Source organism: Tyto alba, unplaced genomic scaffold (assembly GCF_018691265.1).
Source record: "Tyto alba isolate M040663 unplaced genomic scaffold, T.alba_DEE_v4.0 Super-Scaffold_20000042, whole genome shotgun sequence".
NCBI lineage: Eukaryota > Metazoa > Chordata > Aves > Strigiformes > Tytonidae > Tyto > Tyto alba.
Window position 1 is genome coordinate 8,207,250 of NW_024881293.1, and position 12,740 is coordinate 8,219,989.

Genomic DNA, 12,740 nt, shown 5'->3' on the forward strand with positions numbered 1-12,740 from the left:
GGCAACAGGCGGAGGAGATACACCTCCGAGCAGAATCCTAAAACACAAGTTTTTCTGACGTGGCTGCTGCTGACATGTTGTCTTTCTTTTGGCTAAAATCAACATATCAGTTGATAGAAAAAGCATATGGTGTAAATTTTGAGTGCATTTAAGAACATCTGTGTTAACTGCAAAAGTGTAGCCCACTGTACACGTCAAGCACTATATTTAGTCTTATGGCATTCGCATAAGATGAAGTCCAGCCTGAGCTAAAATTACCCAATGAGTAGATTTTCAAAGTATCTTTTGTTATTCTTATTAATAAACATTGCATCTGGTACTTACTCTCCCTCTTTCTCCCTGTCTCATTTAATTAGGAGGTTCTGTTTACATCACAGTGGTGCAGTCATCGAGTTCTTTTGCTGCAGAGAGAGATCTCACAGGAAAGTCTTTGCCCCTCAGAGCTCACACTATGCCAACGTACCTGGTCTGGCTGTGGAATTTCCATCTTCCTGGAAAGGTGCTGCCAGACAGTTTTCATTCCAAACTGGGAATGGAAAAGAAGAATTTTGAAACTTCCTACCCAGCCCAGGAAGGTTTCTGAAGGCTCTGTCAGAGCCCTGGCCACAGTTTTGGGTTCTGTCCTCTGCCCCTACACACACACAGTACACAGCACACCCCATCAAATACCAAAAATATTTCAACATCAAACTGTCCACCTGTCCTACTGACATGAAAAAATAGGAAATCTAGCTACATTCAGGCTGCGTCTAAGCTAATGCAGAAAGTCTGTGGCAGAACTTAGTCCCATACTGTTGCATTTTGGCCATAATCATCTTTCTTCTCTAAAGTCTGCTGCAAAGGAAGGGTGGAATATAGCATCTAAAAAGAGTTCCCAATCTCCCACTACTGCTAAAATACCTTTTTCCACATGTAAATATTCTGATAGTTTGAGTGTGGAGATGGCTCCATCAAAGCTAAAATTCGTCATGAAATCGGAGGTTTTTTCCCCAGAAGTTCTATAATGGTAGGAAACGGAAAAAAACATTTCACTTTGTCAAAAATTGGCCATTTCGAAAAATTCTGAATGAAGTTAGATAAACAGCCACTGATGCTTTTTTGTAGATGTGCCATTTTTGAATATGTATGAAATACTTTTTACAGAAATTCTGTTCTCTAAGAATTTTGAAATTTGGGATCTGCTATGAATTGAAGGGAAAAAAAATAAATACGGTTGGAGAAACAGAACTTGCCCCTTAAGCGCAGATCTATCCAAACCAACAAAAGGAAGCTTGTGTTGGCATTTAGATTCAGACTCAGGAATTCCTGACTCTTAAACCTGTTTATACAGAACTATACCACAGCCCAATTTGCACTTCATTTTAATTTTTTTCCCCCTCTACGTTTATGGTCATGTTGAACGGGTGGATTATACACTCTGAATACACATACTTAACCAATTGTTTTTAAAGATTTTTTGCATATAATAATTACAGTTAAGTGTCTTCATTTGCAAGCAGCAGTGTTCCATGAAGGCTTTTAAGTTATTTAGCATAGTCATATTTATATTACAACTCTGAAAGTTTCGTGGCCTAATTCTCAAAAGGCTTTTGAGGGTCGCTAGTTCCCAGTGAAGGTAACGGGAGCTGCAAGTGCTCAGCTCTTGAGAACAGTCAGCAGTTCCCCAGCATCTGGGTGACACGGGCTTCTAACTGCGCATGACAGATATTTAACATTCAGTCTGTGTTTGTGCACACACAAGTGCAGGAACACATAGATTTTTATTGCTCTGGTATTCACCTCTTGGTCCTATTTGCTTTCAGCTACTTTCTAAACCACAATTTCAATATCTATTAGAGCTGTTGTAAAATATAGAATGGTTTAGAATTCTTGCTATTTAAAATGTGGCACGTTGTTATTACAGCTGAGCTTGGAGACATTTGCCAACAGTTTTGAAATTTGTAGATTGTTAGATCTCACCTGGGCATGGTCAAAGGGGTCCAATGACTTTGTGCCAAGTCCTCAGCTGCTAAAATGCAACAGAGCCTCCTTGGACCTTTCATTTCTTTTTTCTTTTTTTTTTTTTTTTTTTTTTTTTTACAGTAAGGTTCCTTTGCAATGTACAACTATTCCCACTGTACCTTAGGTTTGCTTGCTTTTTGATCTCTGTTCCTTGGATCTTTTTTCTGTTCCTCTTTGGTAGCCAAAATACATTGCCTGGGCCTGGAAGTCCTGCGTGCCTTGAACCCACCCTAGCACTTGAATATATGTTTAACCTTAGACATCTGAGATCCCCTCTGAGGTCAGTGAAACGACTTAAATACTTGGAGTCCGGCTGTTGGATCGCCTCCTTGTGGAGTATGTTTATCCTGATGGAGCCATCCAGTGTGATATAAAGTTTAGGTACTTGACCTCCCTGAACGCCTGCTGACCTAGATCTAATCTGAAGTAGAACACAGCCGTGTTCTAATGACTTGTATCACCACACCTTGTCTTGGAGGAGGAATTAAAGACCTTCTTGTTCCGCTTCCGGGAGCGCCACAGCAGCCTGCGCCCGGGGTCCATCCCTGCCGTGAAGCTCCTGGCGCAGCACCCGGCTGCGGGAGGCGGTGGGAGCGTTGGGGCGCGTGAGGTGGAAGGGGGTGTGAAAGGTGCCTCCCGGGGGTGGTGGCATCAGGCCTGGCCCTGTCACCGTGGCCGTGACGCGGTGCTGGCAGCCGGCGTCGGTCGCCCGCTCCGGAGGGACTCGCTTTTGGAGAGCCCACAGGTCTCCATCCTCTTGGTGCCCCTATTCTACATCACCAGTCATCTGGGAAAGAGGCACGTGTTCCCATCAGCCAAATCTAAAGAAATTATTTATAGAAGCTAGAGAAAACCTTAAAATGTGCGGGAGAATATAACAGTAGTTCTGGTGTAAGCCTTCCATCTGACTTCCCAAACATCTGTGTGGCTCTGTTGCAGTTGAGAGTTTTGGCCTTGAATCATCATCATCATTTTCATAATCTTTATTATTTTATAACATTCTTAGTTGTAATTCAACTTAATTTTTTTCCTATTTTGTTTTTGCTTAGCAAATACTGACTGATCCCGAGGTGACCTCCCAAGAAGGCAATATAAAAAAGGTAGGATATGGATCAATCTTATGCAATATGTTTCACTGTATAGTTTTCAAATACACCGAGATAATTTTTCTTTTCTTACGTTTGAACAAAGGTGTATATCGCAATAGCGTCATAAAAGTTTTCCAATATTTGCTGTTGCTTTTTTGGATTAAGTATTGTGGTTCTATTGGCGTATTTTTCTGTCTTTTTGTGATTCCAGTATGTATGAAAAAGAAAGTAACAGTTTGAAGTGTCCCTTGATTCAGCTACAATATAAACAAATACCAGTCCAAATCGAAAAACCTCATTTACCTCTTTTCCAGTAAAAGAAAATGTTGGTCCTTTGTTAAAAGTGCTAAATTTTTAGAGGTCACTTCACCATGAAAATGTGGCTTATGTGAAGTCCAAGGGAAAAGGAATAGATATATGAAAGGATAAAATTTAACTCATATGATGTATTACCGGTGCTTTTCATCACATTGTGATGCTTAAACTATAATACTGACTAGAGAAAAATGTGTTCCAAATACAGCCCAGCTGTATAAATTTCTTCATAGTAGCTGTGAGGCTGCCTCAACACTACATATTTCAGTAGCCAGTCTACTATTTTGGTTGGGGTTATTCTCAGCAACACTAAAATGACATTCTTTCCATGGCTATCTTTTGGTTAACGGCTTTGCTTCAGTAAAGTGTTACAAGTCATATTTGATTATGGCCTCTCTAGATGTGTAGAGGTAGTGCGTCCTTGTTGAAATAATGAGCTAGCTGTAATTCTTTTCATATGCAATTGTCTTATAATGGGTATTCACAGTCTTATTCATAAAATACGAGTTTCTGAAAGTGGAAAATATTTTAGTTTGGAACTTGCAACAACTGCCATTTTTATTCATCCATTTAGGCAAGCTTCAATACTGTTTCTTGACTCTGGAAGCTAAAAGGAAACACTTGTTTCACTCTGCCAAACAAAGTGAAATATAATACTTGTCGGGCTCCAAAGTTAGTTTGGGAAAAGATATTTAGACACATGTCCGGTATGGACCGTTCTATTCTTACCATGTTGAGAAAAATAAGCTTTTATTTTAGAAAGCTGGGCTACCAATATGAAATGTTCTTTGACCATCCAATGACCTTGCAAAGGACCTATCGCAATACTGCTGAACTTTTTACCTTGTTCATCTCCATAACTCATTTAGTGTTTGTCTCTGCCTCTGTGGGATCCTTTTGTCTGAACAGACATAGTGACAAGGTGGCAGGTTCTTATTATCACAACGCACTTATCACAAGGATGGAGTAAATTCTCCATGGCTCAGGACTGCTCAGCTATTTCTTTCTCAGTCTATAATTACAATATCACAAAGGCGTTCTACATCCCTAACTTGCAGAATCTACATTGCCCTAAAGAGTGCAGTCTGTGTATGAAACAAGGGCAGAAGGAAATGTTAGACTGGCAGCTTTCTATGTTAAATACGTGGTTTTGTATTTACACTTCATTACTTTTATTTCAAAGGAGAATGTTGCAAAAACTACAGGTCTTTGAAAAAATACTATGTCCTTAAATATTTTCCTATACAGCAGGTATAAAACCGGACAATTATGATATTTGACAAGGGGGGAAGGACTGGCCTTCCACTCCTGTCTTTTAAATGCATTGTAGAGAAGCACTAGTGGGAGTTTATGAGGTGATAAATTTATTGAAGGATGGGCAGTAGGGTTTTACAGCTAGGGTAAAAAAGGTCAAAGCAGTAAGGTAAAGAGTTCAAGTCTAAACTTTATGGCTTGTGAAAAGACTACTGCTAGACAGATTTTCAGTCAAAATAAAATGCAAAATAAAGAATGAAAAATCATTCTGTACAATTTTTGTAGCATTTTAAAATTGTTGGTAAGTTGTACTCTAGCATTTTGCTCCAGTGGCACAAAACCCTCTTGGGGGAAGATTTTCTTTTCCAACCTCTCTAAATCACTCAGTTGTCATATCCCTGAAGACACAATAGTTGAGATTGGACTTCAATTTATTCCTATTCCTTCAGAGAGACACTGGTGGTGAGAAGGTGACTGAAGACAAATGTAACTGTAGTGGGTGGGCTGATTTAAACTAGGAGAAAAGGAAGTCAGAGCCAAACAGAGGGACAGTAATTTTCAGTGGCTCATTTGACTGACTGCTGTATCACAGGTTCAGAATTACGTAGTAAGAAGGACTAGAAGGAGAAAGAAAATCCCTAGAATGCAGAGAAAATCTGTGGAAACAGTAAAAAAATAGAACAGGGAAAGGAAGCATGTTAGCAGTCAGAGGTATAGGAAGATGCACAGGAAACAATCTCTGCTTAAAAATTGGCCCCAGTATTATTTCTGCTGTTAAGCTGCCAGAAGAATAATGCTCTCTTATGTAACTTTTCATAAACTGAAAGGCAGGGGAAAGTCTGAAGGTGTAGCAGAGCAGACACTATTATATTGTATAATAAAGCAGGCTGGTTTTGGTCTTGGAGCAAATTAAGAACTATTTTCTCACTATGTCCAATATTTTTCAGTTCATATTGCTGTTATTTCTGCTGGGACCACTAACACCAGAAAGCTGATTTGTTTGTTAGTGATTGTCTCCCAAGAAGTAGGATTTCTAGCAATATTATTAAAGGATCTGTGTCCAGGATTGCTTTTCCATATCTGGAAATGTGCTGTGGCATAGGCTAAAATCTGGTGTACTCCTAACAAGTTTTCGTTTTATCTACTTTGCTTGCTGATATTTAATTTAACTTGTACAAATATACATCAGCTTCTCATCCTGTTTGTTTAATTTTAAATAATCGATTGTGAATGTAATGCTAAAATAGGAGATTCGCTTTTTTTAGTGAACTGAATGCATACATTCAGACATGTGCACAAATGTGTAAGTTATACCTGTGGGTATATTGTCCCATATTCCCAAATGTCTTTTTTTTTTCCAAGCCATCTTCCTGCAGTCTGTTTATTTTGCTTAGAGAGCAGCTCACGTGTTCTCTTGCTCTGAATTTTCTAAGCTTCTCCACTGCATTTAATACACTGAAAAAATGGCTTGTTATCATTATCTTCATTGTCATTTTGATTGAACTTTGAGGGGGAGATGAAAGATTTAGACTTCCTCTGGCAGGAAACAAGGCCAGTGTCCATTACAAGACACCTTTTTTTCCAGGGAGCCCTGCTACATGTATGTATCGCTCCTCTAAAAGTCACTTTGGATGATGGTTTGAGAATCATATTGAAGGAGGCTCTGTGTACAGAGCTCCCAGCCAGCCTCCTCTGGATGGGCTGTTTTTCTGACTGTGGTGACAAGAGACCTCGGGGACTTCTCTCTTCAGTAGACTCTCTATTTAGTTTCTGTTTACTTAGAGGGAATAGCCTGAGGGGCTACTGGAGAGAAAACATCTGTGGGAGATAATCTATAGAGTTATCTATCTATCACTCTTGTCGACCCTGTCTCCCTTGAGAGCAAGCTGAGAGACTTGTAATAAAAAGGCATCGCTGAAGAGGCTTTAGGGACAAATAAAGAGACATGTTAAGGGCCAGCTGAAAAAGGATAGAAGACATTATTAAAGCTCAATAGCTGTCTTATCAAAATCCAATAGGATAGGCATTTGGCAAAAGGCTTTAAATTTATTCTTTGACTTTCTCGAGAGCTTGAATTTATCCATTAACAAGAATGTACTACACAGGAAGCGGGAGATGCTATCAGCTTCAAAAGAGTTGGATCCAATCTGGTATTGTACAAAACACAACAACAAAAACTGAAGACAAAACCAATTCTTTCCCCTGCTTTGGCTGACTTCATACCTACATTGCAAAATACTAGAGGCTGGTAATACAATGCTGGTGACACTATAAACTAGAAGTAACTTATGCAGCACAGTAATTTATTCTTTACGCCTAAATCATATAGATTTTTTAAAAAATAAAGTTATTGTTAGAAAACTGGGTGAGATTGGAAATCTTGACCCCTTAGAAAGCATCAAGTAGTAAACAAGAAACCTAGGTAGATGGAAAGCTTTTATTCCTAAAACAAAGTAAAAACCAACAAATGTTTTGTTACTACAGATGCAAAGCGGGATAGGGCCATAAATCTCCCAAGGTTTATTATTATATACAAAATGCTACAGGTCACAGGAACCATCTGATACTTCAGAAACACATTGTTCACCCAAGATGATTGATTGATAATTATGATAATTTGCAAAATGATTATTTGGGTATTATAACCATAGTTTGTCCCACTGGATTGCTGTGAAGACATTTTCTATATCATGGGCCGTCAGAAATGGCCTCTGGCAACAAGGGATATGGAAAGGTCTGGCCGGTCTCTCCCAGTGGGATCTGTAGGACTGATGAATGATGACCCAGAGGAGTAAGAAATCAGACTTCAATAAGCAGTCAGGAAGGTAGTTAGAGAAGAGCAAGGGAACTGTTAACTGTCTTTTGTGGAGCAATTACTAGCTGGGCCATACACCCTCAGGCCTAAGCACAGTCTGTCATAATATTATACATGCAGAAGGAGATTGACTTAGAGATTTTAACTTGAGCTCTTTAAAATTCTTGGATTTGCAGCATTTTGCACAAAATTCATTTGCATTTCTGCATTTAATATATATTACGAGTATATTTATTATCTATATCTAATAAAAGGTGTTCTAGAACTGTTGGAAAAGACTTAAAAATCCAGATTTCAGTGACACTTCTTCATGTCTCGGTTCTGTGTATTGAAGAATCAAACCCTCGGTTTAAGTGGTTTTAAGACAGACTTCATATTGACTGAGAATTTACACTATTAACCAGACTGAATTATTTTTAAAATATCACCTGCTTTTGTGCATTTAAAATTTAGCTTTACAAAGGAGAGACCATGTTCTTATAAAACGTAGCAGACTGTTGAGAGCTGGAAGACAGCACTGCACAGTGACCAGGACTGGAGCTTAATGATGCTTCACAAAACCCCACGAGATTGTGTAACAATCCCCAGTTATCGTAGTTAAAGTCCAGTTTCAACATGATCACTGCCTTACAGTTACTATTTCAGAAGGAGCTTTAATTTGCTTGTTTGATAGGTTGTATCTTTATGAAATAAAGGTATGTTTAGCTGCCACAAACAGAGGCAGCTTTGAGTTGATTTTTATAATCTTTTCTTGAATAGACTTGCGTCATTCCAATAAGCCCTGGACAAAAGAGTGGACAGTTGTCTGAGAGTCTTTTTTATAACATTTCTCTCTTTCCATTGTTAGAGAGCTGCTAATAAAAGAACCAGGAGTCCATTAATTCAGTGAATGAACATATAGTAAAGTCAGTTCCCTCTTGAGAACAATAATGTTGCGGTCAGCTTAGGTTTCCATGGAAACTAAGTACTTCTAAGAAGTTTGCATCCTTGATTTTGCTGAAATGAAGCATGTAAAGTAAAAAAAAAGGTGTAAGGCTGGCACAGAAAAGTTGGTGAAGAAAGTGATGGTTAAATTATTTTGGAGGAATAACATTGTACATTTAATTTCTGTGATGCAGATGCTTGGGCTCGATTGTATAGTGTGTGTATATGTATGGTAAACGATTCCATGAAGAGTCTCTGGGGATTCTGAACCCCTGAATCAGGCCAAGTTAAGAAGACTAGCAGTGGTTAAGTTTGCTCTCTCCGTATCTCCGGTACGTTCGAGTCAACTACAGCCACATCACAACAAGATGCAAGCAGCGTGCCTCTGCACAGGTCTCCACTTCCAGTAGTTTCAGCAGTACCGGTCGTTAGTGGTGATTTACCGTGTTCCCTGTCGGAAAGTTACTGCGACCTGTGGATGCGCTGTGAATGCCTCATACAATTTTAAATAAGACCTTTTTGGAAAGTAAGTTGGTTCTTTTCCTCCTTCCACTCTAGGTGAGTTCATACTTAAATCACTACAGCCACCAGCGTAAACCAAAGAGCAATAACGTTGTTTTGTTGGTGTAGCACTAATTTCTAACCTGCTGCCTTATTTTCCTGAATAAGTGAATTGCTGTAGCTGAGAGGGAAGTGTCCAAAATGCATTGCTGAGCTATTTATACACATTGTTCCAAATGACATGCATCTCTGTTGAACAATATCTCTTAAGATAAAAGTGTCCGTTTAACTTCAGGCACAGACAGTTATGAGAGGTCACCTTGTCTTCGTATAATGCATCTCAAACACAAACACACAGACTTTATGGTGGCCTCAAGTTATTAACAAAACCAGTTACACTTTTTGGAAGTGAGAATGCAGGAGGCTGTTCCCTTGGCAAAACAAACCGACCCACTCACGGCGGTTGGAATCGGTGATCTGCTGCGTCTCTGACTGGGAAGCGCGAGGAGGAGAGTCCAGTCCAAATTGCTGTCTTGTTTAACCCCCGTGCCCGACTAGCGATCTGCTTGAGGGGGGAAAAAAGCCAAAAGCACTCCGCTAGTAATTTATAAGTGTCAGAGTCATATTTCAGCATCGGTGCAACCTCATCTCATTCGGGCAGAAATGGTAATTCATTAGCTAGCTGGTCAAGCCATTCATTCTATTCCTTTTTTTGTAAATGGTTCAAAATACCTTGTGTTGGGGAGCGTCTCCAGCCCAGTGTGGCCAGCTCCCAGCCTCGCACTCTTTGCCCTTCCCGGCCGTGCTGGGCGGTTGGCGGGAGCTGGTGGGGGCTGGTGGGGGCTGGTGGGGGCTGGTGGGGACTGGCGGGGGCTGGTGGGGACTGGCAGTTCTGCCAAATAGTGCAGCTGAATGGGGCTTGTTACGACATTTTGGCTGAGTAGTCGATTATGCTAAAGATGTATGCAAATTCAAGATTTAGAAACTTTTTTACAGCAAAGAACCTTCTAAACAGTGTGAAACCCCCATGTCCCAGTGAGTGAGCTCTCTTCACTTCGTTTGTGAAAACGTTCACAAGCACGCATGAACAGTTTTAACACTTTTCTCACAATCCTGCTTCTCTCATTGTGTATATATAATTAATTTCAGTGCTTCCTTGTTGAAAAAATACATTTAATATTGTATGTGAAATTAAAAATACTCTACATACGTGTTTATTCATTTGAATCAAGACATGTTTTTAATTGTTTGCATACCTTTGAGTACACACTCTTTTTTCTGCTAACAACATGAGCTGCAAACCGAAAGGCTGGCATTTACATACTGCCTGTAAAACGATTACTAGTGAAATAATATTCTGGATGATTAGGAGGTATTACGGCCTCTACTCAGTTTAAAAATGCCAGAATGCCCCAGAGATCCCCATGAATCTGCTGCCAGCCGGCCCCTGTCAGAGCTGAAGGCAGCACTGTCTGGAGCCCAAAATCAACTTCAGGAAGGTCATGTGAAAGAAAATCCTCAGTCATCAGGAAGCCCTTGGCCTCGTGGCCTTTCTGACATTTTCTGACAAACCTTAAATCACCAGAGTAGACAAAACATCACAAATTTTGGAATGATGGCCTCTGGGATTTCAGAGCTGTGTGTTAACTTGGAAGGTAACCCCCACCTCAGTCCGCGCTGCGATTCCTCCTTGAATGTGGAGGCGAGCGTGCCGGGAGGTGTTCCCGGAATTAGCTCGGGATTCAGAGCCACACGTGGGATGGACCGGGAGCGTGGGAGGGCTCTAACCGGTGCTGCAGCAGAGGAGGGAGCTGTGAGCACGCCTGCCTCTGTGTTGCCACCAGTTTATTTACACAGTCCTGGGAATATACATCAGTGTTGTAAGAATAGATTGCACTGAGCAGGACAGGTTTCTGTTCCAGAGTGAAATTTGGAATCAGGATTTATTGTATACATTACATACATTATAGAAGCCAGATGGTTCTATTAATGTAATCTGTGATCTTGAGGTGTGTGCAGTATTCGGTTAATCACATTGTGCAGCTATTAAAGAGAATATATATATCAGGTAGGAGGCCTATTAGAGCTCGCTAGCTAAAAAGAAAAACCTGGACAGTAATTGGGGTGGAAAGAAAGGGAGGGGTGGGTGTGAATAGCAGGGAGAGCGACTTGAAGTTGGCTCCTAGCACCTATGGTGCTGCTTTGAAAAGAAAAAAAGAAAAGCCAAAAAGCAGGGAACTGGATGCCAGCGACCTATAATTAAATATATATATCATAGCAAAACCAAAAAATGCTTTTTGTTCTTTTTTTTTTTTTTTCCATATTTTGCTCTAGAAATATATCAAGGGTTTACAAAGCAATAATGGTATGACTGTTGTCCCACACACGTTCCAGGAGTGCAGTATATTTTGATGATGCCAGTTAGATGGGGGTTTAGATTAGATGAGGTTTTTATGAGATTATAAAATATGTGTTCTGAAAAAAAGCCCAAATTTATTTTTCATAGGGCAGTTTTGGGAGAAAAATAATTACTAGAAGTCAACTATTCAGTGATGTTCAGTAGTACCTTCTATCTTTACCCTTGGAAATTTCAGCATGCAGTAGCAGCACTTCGTAAGCAAATTAAATTCATTTCCTTTGCTCTTTGTAGTAGATACAGTAGTGGCATGAGTGAGTGCTGTATGCTAATGCCTGCAGTATAAAATTGGACTTATTTGAGGGTAATGAGAAAATTTTGGCTCCACATTTTAATGATTGTTCTCAATTTTTTTTTCACTCAATATGGATGTTTCTTTTCACATCATGAGTTTTCAAAACTTTGTTTCATTTTGAGTTGGACCAAAACTTCTTCACTTAAACATAATTGAGTTATTCTTTCAGATTATTTCCTTTAACTTCTGTGAATACTTTGTTTTAATCAAATTGTAACTTTTCAACAAAGTAAGTTTGGGTTGAGAAATATACAATCAGTCCTAGTCTTAGCTTTAATTTATATCTACAATAGCAGTAAGCATTTATGTAGTATTTAAACTGATGGAGACTTGCCAAGTTTAGAGTCCAAAATCCCCTGCATGCTAATTCAGAGACACAAGAGCTTGCAGGGCTGATTTTGCCCTTCCCAAGGAGGAGATAAAGCAGCAGTTGGGGAAATTGCAACGTGTCCAAGATTCTACACCGGCATCATTCATTTTCAGACCCACCGATTCAGCCCGAGTTGGTCCGTGCTTGCCGGGGCAGTGTCTGTCCTGCCCTGGGCCGTGAGCTGCAGCCGACAGCCCGCAGTGCTCAGCATCCAGAAGCACAGGACGTAGCCTCTACTTGCGTGGCTCGACTTCTGATTTTATGTTCAGCTGTTTCAGTGTAAGATTCAAGGGACCTGCAGCGTTGGTCCTGCTAGAATTGGCAGATCTGAGTATTCTTTCACGCGCGTGGGTACTTCCCAGAGTAGTAGTGAGAAGAGGTGGAAAGTCTGAATAAAACAGTGCTATTTATAATTACCTCAACATTGTTCAAGATGACCTAGGAGCGTGCTATTTGATGGCAACCTAGAAATCAGATACCCATTTTAATTTTCTTTTCCCCGCTGACTGATCAGCAGTTGTGGAATTTAGCATCTCGTTACAGAATTTGTAACCCTAAGGAAGGAGCGGGTCTGCAGGGGAGCAGTGGGTGACAGCGGCCCAGGGCCCCCCGGGGCTCTGCTCACGCGCGGGCGGGGGACACGGCGTCGCAGCTCGGCATTTCGGCTCTCAGCAGGCCTCTCCGGTGTGTAATTCTCTATCTCGTTGCCTTTGCTTTTACCTTCATTGAATTGACAGTAACTTCTTTGTGACTACCACGCA

The 12,740-nt window shown here is 40.4% G+C and overlaps 1 protein-coding gene across 1 annotated transcript in view; it reads left to right on the forward strand.

Moving 5' to 3' along the window:
• Positions 1–12,740, forward strand: part of PRDM16 (PR/SET domain 16) — a 342,166-nt gene that overhangs the window by 173,316 nt on the left and 156,110 nt on the right. Inside the window, exon 3 of the mRNA XM_033007817.2 lies at positions 3,051–3,101. Coding sequence (XP_032863708.1) covers positions 3,051–3,101 — 51 coding nt within the window. The remainder of the gene's footprint in view (positions 1–3,050; positions 3,102–12,740) is intronic.